Below are 17,896 nucleotides of genomic sequence, written 5' to 3'. Positions count from 1 at the left end.
CCCTCAGAGAGGCAAGAAGGAGGGCTGAGCAGCTGTTGAAAAACATATATTATAATCCCTCTAACCCCGGGTCTTATGGGGGTAAAAGAGCGTTTACAGAGAGCTATAGTCGAAGAAACAGGTAGTCTGTTAAGCGATGCTAAAGTGAATGAATGGTTATCAGAGCAAGATGCCTACACTCTACATAAACCTGTAAGAAAACATTTTCCAAGACATAGAGTTTTTTCTACGCATCCATTTCCCAATTTCAGGCGGATCTATGTGACAATGCAGTCCCTGCCGATAAAAATGATGGAAATCGCTACATGCTAACGGTTATAGATATTTTCTCTAAATTAGCCTATGTAAGGGTGTTAAAAAATAAGAGCGGGGCAGAGGTGACCAGGGCCCTTTGAATCGATCTTGAAGGCAGGGAGGCGCACCCAAGAAAGTGCAGACGGATGGCGGAAAGAATTTTTTTATAAAACATTCAGAAGCTAATGAATAGTATAATATAGTACATTTTGCTACAGGCTCTGATTTGAAAAGCTTCGGTTGTGGAACGCTTTATAGGACTTTGAAAGAGCGGATGTGGCGCTATTTTACAGCTCACAACACCACCGATATAACAGACATAGTTCAGGATTTAGTAAACGGGTACACCACAGCTACCATAAGGACTATACTATGAAGCCCTCGGAGGTCCTCTTCGGAAAACTCTTTTCAGTCTTTAAAATATGTATCGTTTGTTCCCACTTCGCCGTAAGAAAAAATGACTTTTAAATTCCTAGTGGGTGACTTGGTGCGTATATCAAAGTTGAGGGGTGTTTTTCACAAAATACGAACAAGGCTTTAGCTCGGAGTTGTTTACCGTTACCGAATGTCTGCCCCGCATTCCGCCGGTCTACAAAATTAAAAGATTATGACGGGGATCTTATAGAGGGATCTTGTTTATGAGAAGGAATTACAGAAGGTCCATTTGGGTAAAGACAAAGTCTTTCACGTGGAGGAGATTCTAGATCAGAAGAGAGAAAAGGGTAAAAAGTTGGTTACTGGTCCGCTGGAAAAACTGGCCTCAAAAGTTCAACAGTTGGGTATTGGAGCAGGATGTGGTGGAGGCAACGGGGTAATTTAACCCCTAGTCATGATAACTAGCGCATCATTCGCGTGTACACAGTTGGGCATCATGGAACACAGCGGCTTCTACCTGACTCTCCCCAGTAATGCGTCGGCACAGATATATCGTAATAATCAGTAGTTCGAAGTATACAACCATTTTCCAAAGCCTATAGAGTTATCAGAGGCTTGGGAAGTAGGTCTCAGCGAGATTACATAACCCCCATAGTTGGTAATATCAAAGCTAAGGACCGTGATTTTTATTGCAAAAGGTTCTCGAACCTGCGAAACTTATTAAGCTTAAAAAGGTTTCTATAGAAACCGTCGACAGGATCGTCTCAGAGTTGAATGACACCTAACCTGAACAAGATGGAAATATTCCTATTCTACAATCCAATCCATAAAAGGATACAAATCTCAGGGCCTGCTAACGGAGGTATAAAGACCAGCGGTAATTTATCCTACATGTTGGGGATGGGTCCCAATAAAGGGACGTATGTGAACGATAAATTATTCCCATTCCCTGCGGATATACACATGCAGGCTTTTACAACATATTTCTATACGACATCATAACCTATCAAAGGGTCGGAGACAGCTGTGTCCCCTCCTGCGAACAGTTCATATAGACGGCAAGGATGGGGACATCGTCACTGTCAATTATGACAAGCCGCACTACGTACATGTCAGCAAGAACTATATTGAAAACATTCTGGTTGAGCTTAAAACGGATCAGAACGAAAACATTGAATTTACTTATGGTAAAACGATTGTAAAACTCCACTTTAGACCCACCAAAACCTCTCTACATATATAATAGCTGTATTATATTTATAAACATAATACAAATAAAAGTGTTATGGAGCACCATCAGCTCGACCCTAACCGTTATGTTTCATACTATGTGGATCAAGTGGGTAATGGACTACCAGGATATCATGGAGCGCCGACAATGTATGGTTCGGGGATAGGAGGTATATTCCGTAACCTCTTCAGGATGGTTTTACCGTTTATGAAGAGAGGCTTCAGCATAGCCAAACCACATTTAAAATCAGCGGCTAAAAATATAGTAAGTGAGGTTGTAGCCAATGCTATGACCCGAAGGGCGTCACCAGAGGTGGAGCATCAAGAAGGCTCGGGGCTTATGATATTGTCTCGAAGGCCAAAAAAGAGACCCCCTGGTTTAAGGCGTAGACCTGCACCTAAAAGCGGCGGTTAACTGTTAAAAGAACCTCAGTAAGTCAAAGACGGGGTAAAGTGAGGAGGTCTGTACCAAAACAGGCTAAAAGAATACTAGGAAATTTTTCTAAACAATAAGTGACATGGCTCTTTTACATCGAATGTCCTCTGAAGCTATAAAGACAGAACTGATCTTTTCACGGCACCGTTAACGCAGCATTCAATAGATAGATCCAGTTATGTGGAGATAGCCCCTCTCTCTGCTATTACCGATAACGGGCCTATCGAATTTTTCATACCAGGCCATGGTGACAACTATCTGGACCTCAACAACACTTGGTGCATTTACGTCTAAAAGTGACCAAAAGAGATGGGTCTAATTTGCAGACGATGCCAAAGTGAGTCTCATTTATTACCCCTTGGCCACCCATTTTCCTCCAAGTTGATGTGACTTTGGGTGAACGCCTAATCTGTCAAGCAGCGCTACATACCCTTATAGAGCCATCATGGAGTGTTTACTAAACTACTCCGAAGACACTCTCAAAACCCAATTTAGCGCCGGGCTGTTTAGCAAGGATACTGCAGGAGCCTCTATGGAATCGACAGACCCTTCCACCGGTGCAAACAAAGGACTAGCGGCACGAGCTCGCTACTGCGCCGAATCTCGAGAGTTTCATTTGCTAGGCCCTATACACTCTGACATTTCTTTCAAGAACGGTTACTCTTAAATTCGGTTGATTTAAGATTAAAATTAACCAGGGCCAAGGATGATTTTTGCCTGATGTCTCCCCAAGACGGGGATTTTAGTTTGAAAGTGTTGGGGGCAACCCTTTTTATTAAAAAAGTATCTGTATCTCCGCGTGCGCCTGGGTCACTCCATGCTTTGATGAAAGGAAATGCCCTTTACCCTCTCCAAAGAATTACCATGAAAACCTTTAGCATACCTGTGGGCAGTAGAATCTGCAGTCAAGAAACCTATTTCTAGGCCCTTTACCTAGATATGTGGTTATAGGTCTGGTTGATCACGCCTCTAATACGGGCAGTTTAGATAAAAACCCCTTTAATTTTCAGCACTTCAATGCAGAGTATGTAGCGCTCTGTCAGGACGGACGTCAGGTTCCGCGAAGGCTTTCCAACCACAATTTAATAACAACATATCTGTGCGAGAATTTTACAATCTATTCCTGGCTACAGGGCGACATCTAAAAGATCTCTCTTTACCTATTGACAGAAATGATTTTGCAGAGGGTTACACATTGTATGCTTTCAATTTATCACCTGATGATGACACCTCAGGAAATCTGTCTGTGGTGTCCCAAGGTAACCTCAGGCTGGAAATGCGTTTCCGTACACCTTTAGCCTGTACAGTTAGCATGATTGTTTACGCATGCTCTGATTCAATCTTGGAAAGTGAATGCCCGAAGACAGGTCTTAGTGGATTATTATTAAGGACCTTTGAACAAAGACATGAATACCCAAGAGTTGGACGGGCTCATGAGCCGCTTGATTGGAAAACAATTTTGTGGAGTGTTGGCTTGTGATGAATTACCTATTGAGATATGTCCTGAGAGGCCTGCAATGTTTATTGTCAATACCCATCCTAAACACATGCCTGGTGAACATTGGCTAGCTATGACATTAGAACAGGAAGGTGGACGAAAAATCTCAACTTTTTTTGATTCCTATGGCTTTCCCCCCGGTTTTTCACATTTCCCTAAATCTATTAAAGATTTTTGACCCTAAACGGTACAAAGATCTACTACAACATCAAACAAGTGCAAGATAACCTTTCCACTACATGCGGTCACCACTGTGTATTTTACCTGTGCCAAAGAGCCCGGGGAGTTTCTTTTGAAGATGTTATGTCTCTTTATAAGGATGATTTAAGAAGTAATGATAACCTTGTATCTTGTTTTGTTAGAAAATATCAAAAGTGTTCAAATGTGTGTCCTTTAAGAACGCGTAATCAAGGCGTATGCTCACGTCATATGTTTCAAGAATGCCACAAATGTTAACTTGCTTATTTTTCAAATAAAAATTTATTCAATTTAATCATAGTCATTCAAAAGTCATTTTCAAAAGTCTAACCACGCCGAGAGATCGGGTTTAGGAAAAGGTCCTGAGACGTTCATGGGAGGTAAATGAGTTAGCATCATCGCTTTCATAGGGGACGGTGTCGTTGGGGCATCTTTAGGGGTGCTGTATCTCGTTGAAGGCTTTTGTTTTAAAGCTTGAATCTGTTGACGAAGCTTATGGTTGGGTACACCGGAGAGGGGGATGTTGAGGATTGCCAGGGCCTTAAGAAACTGACGCAGCCGGGAGGCCTTCGGTCATCAGCAACCTTGTGGGGCAGCCGTGGTACTTTTAAGCAAGTCCTGCATATGGGACCCCCTAACCACAGAGCCCTGAAGGATAAACTCTCCAGAGTCGTTCCAAGCAGCTATCCCCTTTGAGTCTTTTATCTTGTTCATAATGTATTTAACATTCTTCCTGTTACGTAAAGGCACATGTGTCAGTAGGTCATGCATAACTTATCTTCAAATGGCATTTGAGCTTCACCCGACATATTATCTCCACTAGGTAAGATCGACGGTACAGGCCTTACAGGGGCATGGCTATCGTTAGGTTCGACATCTGTTAAAGGGTCCGGTAGGGAAAGGGTTAAATGGTTAGTCTCTCTCTCCCCTTGCTTTACCCGAGTCAAATACCTTTGCATTAGGTTTGTGTATTTTTGAATCTTATCATAGGGGTTCAATCCTTTTCGGTTCAAAACATCCTTCATGGCCGTATCCAAATCATTTTCCGCTGTTTGTCTGATATCTTCAGGACCCTGCATTTGTTTTTTAAGTCTATCCAACTCTTGTTGAGGCACCAAGTACATTTTAGTGGCCATCACACCACGTGTTCAACCCCCACGTCTGGCCGCAATAAGGCTGGTGATGAAGGGCACGGCTATACTGAGTAAAGGTAGAAGAAAACCCCCAGACTGTTGTATACTATGTCTTTTCTTTGAAGACTGGCCCTTTTATTGGCAAAGAGTTTGATCGCTGTCTTTTGTCTCCTTAATTTTTTCAATTGGTTCAGGGTGAGTGGAATGCGTCCTTTGAGAAGATTCAAAGCAATCTCACATAGGGCTAATATGAGATCTGAAGAACAGCGACCCAAGATGGCCTTCCGTTCTTTAGCTGTAGAACCCACTAGCCTTCTCAAGAGGGGGAGGTTTCTTTTTAAACGCAGAGACATAGCGTTTACTTTTTAGGAAGGTATGCAGCAGGCCTCTCCCCCGGAAACAGCCCTGTACGTAGCCTAAGGTGTTCTGGAGTATTTGCTTTTAAATCCACGATTAAATAAGAAAATGGCTCTTTGGTAGCGTCCTCATAGCTCTCCATAAAGTATGATTTCCGTCCAGGGTACATCTGCTGAGCTAGAGTGCTAATTTGCAGTTTGTCTCTAGGATTTTAAACAATACCATGTAGTTGGCATTCAAGCTAATGGTCCGACTATTTTTACCTTGGTGAAACACATTCTGGACCAAGTAAAGCACGGACAGGTTTCTATGATGAGTATATTGGGTAAAAGCTCGTGCAATTTCAGGGTGTTCGCTACCAGCAAATAGCATATCGTCCAAAACCAGCAGATTATTTACATGTGGGGGGAGAAGTTCATCATCAGACAGAGAATCGGGTATTCCTTCAACAAACTTGATTTTTATTGTCTTCAATAATTCATCATACAGAGGTTGGTAACATGAATAACACCATACAATATTGTCAGGCTTTTGAGATAACACATGTTCAGAATTCTCTAAAATACTTTTTACAAAAAAAGTTTTACCACTGTTTGAAGGGCCTGCAATTAATGCTTGAAAAAGGCAATTGTAGACGGGGGTCAAAACCCTCGACAGCAGTCATAATATCTTAAGCTTTAAGACACACTGGGGCTTGTAGCATAAGTCAGTAGCCAAAGGGCAATGTGGTACCGTCAGGCAATAGCTGTCTCTTGTCATAGACTACCCTGAATCTTTTAGTGAGTGGTGCGTTTCTTAGATGGAACCCCTTTTTATCCCTCACTATTTTGTTGTAGGAGCTCAAAATCTCCAAGTCACTATTCTTGTCCTTTACGAACCCCTCGACCAAGCGCGTGATTGATTCCAAGTTTACACGCGGTGCATGTTCATAGTTTTGAGTCACGCCTTTGGCTTTCAACACCACGTGATTGGCTTTAGTCCTAAAAGCATAGCTTTTTGGACCACATGAGGACCATTCTGTAATATGGTCACCCTCTTCGAGTTCACTCGTTAAACCCCCAAGATAGTTGCTAAGTGGGGGGTCCAATCCCCCGGTTTGCTTACATAGACCACAGAGTCTGTGTCGTGGTAAAGAACCCGCCTCTGAAGCTGTTCCATGAGGGTGTACAGTTCAAGGCGGCCATAGGCTGTGGTAAATGCTGCAAGAAACACATTTACATTACCCGGGGGTAGAACCCACTTTTGGTGGCGCCTCCATTGCACCAAGGCAATGTCTTGACTCAAGAAGGAAAAATGTGAAATTTCGTATTGGTCCGAAAAAACAAATTCCAAAAATTCTTCGGGGTCTTTAATGATCGAAGTTGTTAGCATATTGCATCTCTGCGCTAATTTCCCCCAAAGGGAGTTCAAGTACAATTTCGACACATTTCTTTTGGTTTTGTTGACCTCTATTCTGTCAGGGTCAAGAAGTATGCCTTCTCTGTCATGGTAGTCTTGAATGTACTGGTCTTTACTTTCTTGATCTGTGACCGATGCAGGATAGCCTGAAGCCATCTGCTTGCATCTCAAGAAGGTTTTGATGTACTCTTTAAAAAGTGTGTCTGATTTCCTGGAAAAGTTCCACACTTCAAAGATTTTGGCCACACGATACCCCTTCTCTAAAGCCTTAGAGAATTCTACAGTGACCCATACACCGGTCAGGGCTCTTTCTTGATCTGTGTGATCACAGGGGTTTTCCTGGTTGTGGTTTTCACAGCATGTGCGACAAAGGGGAAAGAAAAGTTTTCCTTTAGGACCCTTGTAAGGCAACACAGGTATAAACAGCCCCCTAGGAGGGTAGACAGTCGCTTTGATTAAACCAAAATAATTTTGGGGTTCGTCAAAGTCGCTGTGAATAATTTCAGGATGCCCTATAGGATAGAATGAGGAACTCATTACATGAGGATATAGGGATGTAAAATCTACATAGCCTATTGTCTCGTCGGGTTGAGCTACATAACGCAATGTCAAAGCATTGGTCCGGCCTCCAAACAAGGCCTGTCGCGGTTCCAGGGGCTCTGGAGGGTCATAATGGGTAAGGAAGGCCTTAACACTAGGATCTGCCTTTTTGAGGGCTGTCCATTCGTGCTCCCACAAAACCACAACTTTTAACCCGTAAGTAGCCTTTAAAGAATTCAGTTTGTCTTGAAACTCTTGGTACATTTCCCCAAAAGTCTTTTGGGTTAGGACACACAAGGCCTGGGGGACAAAGCATAATTTACAACCGTGGAAGAAACAACCGTTGTACTCATACACTGTCTCAACCCCGTCAATCTGTGTGTATCCATCTACATGGTAAGGCCCAAAAGCCTTCCCCCCCCGATTCAAAGCATGTTGGATAAAAATATCTTTATCCTGGGCCAAGTACTCCAACCATTGAATGGAACCACTAGAGTAGGCCTTGAATTGGCGTCGGTAGTTGTCTGGCGATGGGATAGCTATAGATTCAGGAGTTAGATAGTGTGTACGATAGGTTTTCATGCACGCTGATGCAATAGTTGTACAGCTCCAGGGGTCAATGCCCGCATCTTTGATTACCTCTTCTCTGAATCTGAGGCATCCTTCACGAAGTATAACAACGTCATTGTCACAGTATGATTCCATCTCTTTATGGAAATCAAAAGTGCCATGTCTTACGGTCTCGTACCATGTCATGAATCTCTCACGCTCTTTGGGAGACATTTGATCACACCCGTACATTTCGGGGGCTGGATAAGATCCTATATAATGTAGATTCTCCTCAGATGTGAAGAAATGAGGGAAATAGCCTTTGACAGAGTTTTCAAAACCCAAGGCCTCTGGCATTTGAGCCAATCTCATGGGTAAGAAGCTTAAGCTGTCAATGTATCTCTGTTTGAAGGCGGGGTCAACAAAGCATAATATTTTACTCCCTTGAGCTATGACACTGGGGGCCACGCCTTGCTGTATCAAAGGGTTCAGAAGCAGATAGGCGTCATAGGCCCTAGCATTGTGAGCTATAAACGTGAAGTTTCTGTACTGGGCTTTTCTAAAATGTTTTAGAAAGAGCCGGGCACAATTGGGTCCCTCGGCCGACCATTTTTCACCCTTGAAAGTCATGGTTGACACAAAAATAGGCAAATGAACCCCTGATTGCTGATTTGTCTCAAAATCATAAAACACATATTTCTCTGTATGTTCATCTTCAGCCAAGGGCTGAATGTAACACTCATGTGTTACTTCTTGAACCGCTTCCGCGTCTCTGCTTTTCAAAGGACCTTTACAGATTGGGCAGTGTATAATTCCACAAACATGAGGTTTAGGGCTATCTATTTTAAGGTTGTAATTGCAATGACATTTTGGACATTTCTTGTTAATGTCACAACTGCTTACAGATTTACATGCCTTGGGATGCCATGTTTCAGTTTTGTGTTTTTCGTAACAGTAGGCCGAACGACATGTGCGGTGACAATCCGCACAGGGGGTCAAGTTTAGCGGCTGCATAGGGCAATGTTTATCCAGACATACTGAACAGTTGTAACGGCACGAGTGCCCCCCCATGCGTGTGTAGCCGGTATGACAGGCTGGACAGACATATGGAGCGCCTAAAAAGGCTGTGATGTTAGTTACGGCATAGTAATGCTCATTTTGCACATAAAAGTACATAGTCTTAGGATGTGGTTCGGGTATATTTTGGAACTTGAGGAGAGCGTCATTAGCCCTACTGTGGTACAAAACCACAATCTTGATGTTCAGAAAGTTTTCAAATTTGACTATGTCTGAGAAAGCCACAGCATCCTGTATACCGAGACCCACCGCAGTTTGTAGCTCTCGAGCTTTTTGTAACGCGGCTTGATCAGTACATCCTGGGCTGAGTAAGTGGGCCAAACCTATGGCAAAACATAGCTTATTACCTGGATTGGGAACGTTTATGAGATAGGCCCTTTTATTGCTTATGATTTCGGACTGCATTAAACTCTCGAGCTTTCGTCTCTGACCCCCGCCCCCTTGTGGTTGTCGTACTAATTGTACTACAAGTTCGAGGGTCCTATCTGCTAGCACGTTTAAATTTGACTGAACAAGGCGTTCTAGCAGTTTAACAAATTGTTCAAGCTCTGCTTCACCATTCTGTAAAATAAGCGATACCTTGCTCTGTAGACTGTCTCCACAAATTTCCAACTGTAAGAGATCCCTAGGTTCGCTATAATCTCTAATCCTAGCTAACAGTTCATTCAAAGTGTCCATAAGCATTACGTAAAACACAGCATATTCCCGAATCTGACCCCCCCATGCGAAATTGAAAAACTGGCGAACCTCAATATTGCTGAATTTATTTCGACGCAAAACATGTACACTTCGATCAAGACCTCCCCCCTCCAGATTTGCTAGGCAATTGTCCAACTGTTCAAAAACATCGTATTGGGTTTCAGACTCTTCGGACATTGGTGTTAAAGGCTGATTTATAGGTGTCTGGGGTGCCGAATTAAACCTAGCGCTCTCGTTCTGTACACTGATCTCAAGACCGCCCCCCTCCAGATTTGCTAGACATTTGTCCAACTGTTCAAAAACATCATATTGACTTTCAGACTCTTCGGACAATGTTGTTAAAGGCTGTCTTAGAGGTGTCTGTGGGGCCGAATTAAACCTAGGGCTCGCGTTAAGCTGGGTAATTAGAGATATGATGGTTTCGGGAATCTGTGTTAACATGTTTTCCTCGGAAGGCCCTGACTCATTCATACGTGTAATAATGTCTATGAGTTCGGAGGGAATCTGTGATAATAGATTTTCATCTATTGTCATTATGTCAATTACCCCCGAATCATTCATATGGTTAACTATATCTTGGAGCTCTGTAGGGATCATGGCTAAGAGGGTTTCAATTGTCTCACTTTGGTCTATAGGGGGCGCCATCTGTCTAATTAAGGATGTGTGTGTGTGTGTGTTTACATGTGTGTTTTTTAACGGCGGTATTTGCTTGTTTTAGCCCTAATGTTTTTTAACATACGGGGTAGCTCGCTACGCCAGAATGACACATCCTGATTGTATTGATGCTCGAGTAGAATACACATGCGCCTCTGGAGTAGAGCCTTTCGTGATTTTAAACCCAGGGTAAACGCTTTGAAAAAACGTTCTTGGTCTATTTCAGAATCTGCTGTTTCCCCCACAGAATTGGCCGATTCAAGAAGGTTGGCAGCTTCACAGAACATCAAATCGTCTACCTCAGAAATGTCATTTAAATCTTTGAAATCATCAGGTTTCGCTGTTTTCTTGACTGGTGTCTTTGGAGCCTCCTCGGGGATGCTTGTCTGGGCATCCTCCGATGTTTGTGCGTTGTCTTTATAAGCCGGTGAGGAGTCTGAAATAAAAATAATACATACAAAAATAGGTTATTAACCCTAAAATATGTTAAAAATGCCAAATACATTTCAGATATAAGCCTATATATTAACAATACATTAATTAAATACCTCGGCTTTTTTTGACGAGGGCTGTTCTGAAGAAGCTCTGAAACCAGGGGCTGATGTCTTTGTTCAACCTGTATTACAGCATCTGCAGGTTCGGTAGATGGTGAGCCTGAAAAAAAAAAAAAAAAAAAAAAAACAGCATTAGGCCTTGTTTTAACATATTCCGGCATAAAAAAAAAAAAATATATAAATATTAAAATAATAATATATATAAATAATAATATATAATTGATTCATACCTTGTCCTTGGAACGACGTCTCGTGAATATCGGCCAAGTAGAATTGTTCGGGTGAAGCGGAACTGTGGATCTGAGCACTAATTATCCTTTGGTGTTTAGAAATATGGGGGACAACGTTGTCCTGGCCAAGGGGAGTTGACCTGCCGTTTAAAGTCTCTGTTCGCTGCTTTTGTGTAAATACATCCTGGGAGTAGGGCAGAATTGTCTCGTAGTCATATGCTTCGCAGAAACCGTTCAGGCTCCATAGGGCCTCGTTTAACCTTCTAGGCTTTAGGTCCTCTGTAAACATATAAAATAACTTTTAATATAAGATGCCCACACTTTTTGTTTTTAAGGTATAAATATTTTTATGTATGGAATTCTTGGAGCTTACTTACGTTTACAATTCAGGGTAGGCGTTTGTTTGTCTGCACTTTGTTCCGGAGCCCCATTGGATGGTTCGAGCTCAGTTATACCTCGGAGTATCTGCGTGAATGCTTCAGTATCTATAAAACATTCGACAATATTAAAGCTATAATCACTTTAGCTAATATTGCCTTGTTATACGGTAAGCATACTGATCCTAATGATTGTTTAATATTTCTATAACATCCCACGCTTTTCAAACAATTCCCCACAACAACCAAATCTAATAAAGATTTATTTCAAGAACTCACCTTGCGATAGATCCATTAGACTGTTTTCCCCGATTATCTTTTTTAACGCTTCAGTCCGATAACGATTCTTGGAGTTTCTGGAGGTGCTGTTTGCATCGGAACTAAAACGCTGCTAACATTGCCCCTGGTTTCTAGCGCTTTTGTACCCTACGACCTAGAGAAAAACCCCTGAATGATTTTTACATAGCATTTGGGGTTTGTCGTTTTTTTTCGGGCTATACCCCCGCCCATGGTATATTTGACACATTTCAAACACATGGTATTGGGTGTGTCTAAACATTAGGATCCTTTTGGATCTTCTAAAATCTCCGGGGTGCTAGCACCTAGATGCAGGGGGTGGGTTGGTCTCGACATCGCTGGGATGAATGACTTTTTAGCCCACCTAAAAAATAGTTTTATGAAAGGCCTTTAAGATTAGGAGTCGTAAGACACAATATTATTGTTGGGGGGTAGGCATCTGTTTTGCAGGCTAGTGTAAACCTTGGTTTCAAACGACCCACCAGGCATAGAGAGAGAGAGAGAGAGAGAGAGAGAGAGAGAGCCTTGAGCGCAGATGCAAGGGTATTTTTTTAACAAACAACCCGCCCCCCTTTTTCTGTTTTTGAAACACACACACACACACACACACACACACACACACACACACAGCCACTACAGAAAACTCCCTCACGCACATACGCGCGCACATGGCTTTTTCCGCAAGTTTTTTCTCAGGGACAGACTGCGCTAAGAGTGAACAAACGCGAGAGTTCATAACGTGGTGAGATTCTGATTTTAAAACCATTTATTTCATTCAAAATATTTAGTACATACATTTTATATCCTTACATTCTTAAGGTATTTTACGATGCCTTTCTTACAGATCCTGGGAGCTTATGCAACCAACCGCCATTGTCCGTGTCGAGTTCGCCCTCAAAAGGCAAGGCTCTCTTGCTAGGTCCATCAACACTTGGTAAGTTTTCACTCCAGGGGTAGATCCTCCGTCGGGCCTTTTGGTCTTGACTCTGTCTCAAGGAAAGCCTCGCCCAGCGCTTTAACTGGTCCCCATTTTGGAAGAGAATGTCCAGCTTATTCATAAGTGTTATGAAAATTGGATAATCCACCCATTTAAAACTAAACACAGGAATAAAAAAGTTTACATGTTTGCGTGCTCTGGAAGCTACAGGAGAATTGACAGACTTTGTAGCATTAGACTTATCATAAAGGTCACAGGCTAAAATTGTCACTTTGTTGTCAGGGCTATAGTCCATTGAAGCAATTCTTAGAGCCTTGAGATCACTGCGGCCGCAGACCTGTTCTTCCAACGCATATCCTGGCACATTTGTACCACTCAGGACCTGTTCAATTTTACAAAGAGCCAGCCTGATGTTTAGCCATTCTCTCATCCCCAGAGCCGGGGGAAAACTCCCAGGTTTTGCAGGATAAAGGGGTTTGGGTCCACGGTCTGTGAATATCTTTACCGTAGAATCCTCCGGGTGGAATATGTAAGACATGTGGCCCTCACTCGTACCCAAAAATCCTTTAAAACATTCTGGAGCTTCACACAGAACTTCTTCAAGGCTTTGGTCACTGGGTTCATGACAAGCCGAGCATAACATCCCTAAAATTGGCATAGGTGTCATTTTTGTTTAATATTCAGGGGGGTTATCATGTACAGTCTTAAACAGGTATTGTTCAGGCGCTTTATAAGGGGCATTAACCACCCCAAACCGTGAGAAACAGTAACAGGTTGACCTGACACATGGTCACTTACTCAACCCCACCAACCCCCCTGGGCATGCACCCTTCTACATGACATAGGGTCATAAATCATTACATAGGGTCATAAATCAGGCTTGGGTCATCAATCATTAACGGCCTGTCAAATGGACCCTTACTCACCCCATAGCCCCCACCTAACCAGGCTTGCCTGACCAGAAGACATGCACACGTCATCACTACATAGGGTTCACATAGAGTTCACATAGGTTCACATAGGGTCATCAATCAAAATTTTGACACGTCACATCTACTTTAATCTCTCTCAGGTTGGCTCAGAGACAGGACAGGCAAGGGTCAAAACCAGGAGGACAAGATAAATAGAGACTGGGGAAGAGCAGGCGCTGAGACAAAATGCTGGTAGGCTTGAACAAACAAGACGAAATGGCACAGACAGACAGAAAACACACTTATAAATACACAGGGGATAATGGGGAAGATGGGCGACACCTGGAGGGGGGTGGAGAAAATCACAAAGACAAGTGAAACAGATCAGGGTGTGACAACCGGGTTATTATTGGTGATTCCCCTAGCCACTCTATTGTAAGCCAATGGGTTTATTGGTTTTCATTTTTAGCTTGCCTTCAACCAATCAACATGGAATCTTACTGGCGTAGCTTGCTTACGAGGGGCGGTGTGTGAGTTAGAATCGTCCCAGTCAACAAGCGCCAAACCAGCGATGAGTTAACTGCTGCAAAGCACTGTACATCAAAAGCGCAGATCGGAATATACAAGTTATATCAATTTGTTTACAAACATTTCTGGAATATTGTACATGAGATGTGGTGTTTGTTTGTGGTATATTTGTTGAATATAATTTCAGCAAATGCTAGCTGGTTATTCACGGTGTCTGTGGGTGTTTTATGTATTTTGTACAGCGCGGGTGCAGAAAGTAGAATGATCTATGGAGGCTGCATTGCATGATGTACTAGCCATGCTGGTTTTCTATCAGATAATACATCTGTGACTGGTGCTACATGCTGGAGTCCTTGTTGATGATTGATTGTTTACAATGCAAGAAGAGCACTGTTACACTTGAATATAGATAATATCCCCATAATCTAAAATAGACATAAACACGGCCTGGCCAATTTCCTTCCTATTAACAAAAGTCAGACATGCTTTGTTTCTGTAAAATAACTTCAACTTCTTCACCAGCTCAGTGACATGTTTATTAAATGACAGTTTGTCATCAAGCCAGATACCAAGATATGTGTAGGAAGGAAGGAACTCAATTTCCGTACCATTAGTAATAACTACTTATTACAAATTCATTTAAATCTGGCTTATGGGACAGAGAAAAAAACGTTGCTGTGTTTGCATTTAGCACAAACTTTAGATCCAATAGTGACTTCTGTATAGTAGGATATTTTTCATCCTGTTATCCCAATAGAAAATATCATAACACTACCGCTACATAATAAGAGAGGGAAGGTAAGGCAAAGCTACAATCAATGGTTGGCTAGTCAATATGTCATCACAATCAAGATGCAAGGTTTGTCCAATAACAAGTGTAAATTGTTTGATTTACAGCCTGAAGCTATACATAACCTACTTGTTGTCATTACTAAAACAACAATTCATACCATCATAAGACAGTAAAAATCATCCTTTTTTTCAGAATATGAGTATTGAATATACAGTATGTTCAACTAGGATAAAAAAAAATACAAATGTAGTGTTTAAATTAAATGGAAATTCAGAATTTGATTTTTCTGTTCAGTATTTCTTGTTTATGGAATTTATATCACTCCAAATGTGTAGCCTACATTCAACCATACTTTCTAGTTACATGCATATTATTGTTATTGCACAAATAAAACAATGAATTGCCTTCCAAAAGTGGTCGTGAATATACATTTATTTTGAGAGATGCAGTGAGGAAGAGGCCTGGCTATAAGCACATAGATGCGTTATCACAACTCAATAACATTTAAAAAATATATTTTTACAGAACTGTAACCACAGGAATTATTGACATCATTTTTTTTCTTACTGTGTGGACAATAAATATTTAAGAGTAACTGCATAAGGAGTAATATATTTGTGCTACCAATTGCACCCTATTCCCTTTATTGTGCACTACTTTGTCTCTGGTCAAAAGTAGTGCACTCTAAAGGAAATATGGTGTCATTTGGGACGTGGTGAGGCATTTTCCTGCTCAGGAAGTGTGCTACAATTACTCTATTCTTGGAATATTTGTAAATCACTTTCCCAGAAGAGGGCAATAGATACCAAGAAATGAGGGCCCATTTAACCTTGCAACAGTTTTGGCAGATTTTACCTTCTGATATCAGGAAGTTTCCCTGTTGTGTAAGATCATGTAACTAATGTGTCATATCAATGATTTTACGTGTATTACACATTTTAAAAACTGCACTTCGAATCTGCTGGAGATTAAGTCCATATATGACAGGGTTTAAGACAGGTGGTATAACAAGGAATTGTACACCCATTGCATTACGCATATTTAGTGTAATATTTACATTATTCCACCCTTGCAAAATGTCAAACAGGGTCACTGTGATGAAAATAACCATTGTCAATAAATGTGGCACACATGTCTGTGTGAACTTAATCCTTCCCTCAGCTGACTTTACACAAGTCCTTACAATCTGACAGTAAGAAAAGGCAATGAAAAGTATCTGTAAAACATGAAGCACTATTATACAATAGCTCAAAATATGATTGATGGTTATGGGTGAACATGAATGCTTCAATATAGACGGATTGTCACAGAAGATTTTATCAATGCGAGATCCACACAAAGGAACTCTGACGGTTAAAATAACTGTTATGAGTGCTATAAATAAAGGATAACACCAAGACAATAAGAGTAACTTTCTAACAGTTAAAGATGTCACAATGGTATGGTATAGTAATGGTCTGGATATTGCCACATACCTGTCGTAAGACATCACTGTTAGAATTGAAACTTCACACATGATAGATGTGTATATTACATAGGCCTGAGTCAAACATCCACCATAAGATATCACCTGAACATCTGACTGAAGGTCCAATAAGAACTTGGGGTAGAAACCAGTGGTTCCGTACAATCCATTGACACATAGACTGCACAGAAAGATGTACATGGGCTCATGGAGGCCTTTCTCCTGAATGATTGTTATGATCAGAGTCAGATTCCCAGTGATGATGAGAAGGTATGTGATAAGAGACAAGGTAAAATAGACTGATTTGTTGTTAAATGTCTCTTGTAATCCACATAGATAAAAGAACTCAACTTGTGTTGAGTTCTCCATAGCTTTTGTTAATTTCCTTTCTTTGGTCAAAACAGCTATTCTTAGTCCTTACGAGGCTTGAGTGTGTATTGATGTGAATGAATGCATGTGAATTGTTGGATTCTGTGTAGGGTCAGACTAAAGAATCATTTTAAAATACATTCACATCCTCCCTCAAACTCTTACTTTTAAAAATGAAAGATCCCGATTATATCTTGAAATTAGACATCTGCGTGAATGAAAGAAATTAGGCTTTGGTCCATGAAACGTCTTCTTGCTTGACAGAGGGATACTGCTCCAAGAACTTGTCATGTTAGCCTCTAAATATATCCTGGTCTGTGCTCACATGGGATTGAAGTTTGTATCAACATGTAACCACTCCATAGAGATGGATCTGTAATGAGTTTATAACAAGCAACTCATTTGGTTAAATCTACTCTATGTATTAACAAATCCAAACGTCTGCCAGCAGAATATGATTTTTCACCCAAATACTGGAAATTGTAAAAAACCAGAACAGTCCAAGAACAGAACCATTTTTATTTGGTGAATTATAAAGACTGGGTACCTAAAAGGAAATAAAACATTCTCAGTGTCAATACATGATAAACTTGATGCAATGTTTTAAATAATCTCTGGGATACAGAGAAATGATGTCTTACTGGTGTAGGCAGTCACAGGTTTAGAACTACTGAATTTATTTTAGCACCATAGATCAAAGCGGGACGAAACCCAAACGCTGTTGTGCTCAAAATATATCATCATTAACAAAAAGGCACAGGGCGAACCCAAAGTGACAAGTACTCAGGAAATAGTAGGAGAGATTCCTCTCAGGAAAACAAGTAACATTTACAATGACCGACAAAGACAAATGGCAGAGGGAGTATATATACAGTTGAAGTCGGAAGTTTACATACACCTTAGCCAAATACATTTAAACTCAGTTTTTCACTATTCATGACATTTAATCCTAGTAAGAATTCCCTGTTTTTGGTCAGTTAGGATCACCACTTTATTT

At 41.3% G+C, this 17,896-nt stretch overlaps 1 protein-coding gene across 1 annotated transcript; it reads right to left on the bottom strand.

The window, feature by feature from the left end:
* Window positions 1-15,772: 15,772 nt before the first annotated feature.
* On the bottom strand, window positions 15,773-16,927 carry LOC109909408 (olfactory receptor 1D2-like). The gene has a single exon (XM_020508458.2). It carries the CDS (start codon window positions 16,897-16,899, stop codon window positions 15,964-15,966), a length of 936 nt encoding a protein of 311 aa, XP_020364047.2. The 5' UTR covers window positions 16,900-16,927; the 3' UTR covers window positions 15,773-15,963.
* Window positions 16,928-17,896: the final 969 nt, after the last annotated feature.

Source organism: Oncorhynchus kisutch, linkage group LG18 (assembly GCF_002021735.2).
Source record: "Oncorhynchus kisutch isolate 150728-3 linkage group LG18, Okis_V2, whole genome shotgun sequence".
NCBI lineage: Eukaryota > Metazoa > Chordata > Actinopteri > Salmoniformes > Salmonidae > Oncorhynchus > Oncorhynchus kisutch.
This window is presented reverse-complemented; position numbering and strand designations above follow the sequence as displayed.

Bases quoted from the DNA above. Each gene is read 5' to 3' on its own strand.
- LOC109909408 (XM_020508458.2), bottom strand. From the start codon at position 16,899: ATGGAGAACTCAACACAAGTTGAGTTCTTTTATCTATGTGGATTACAA.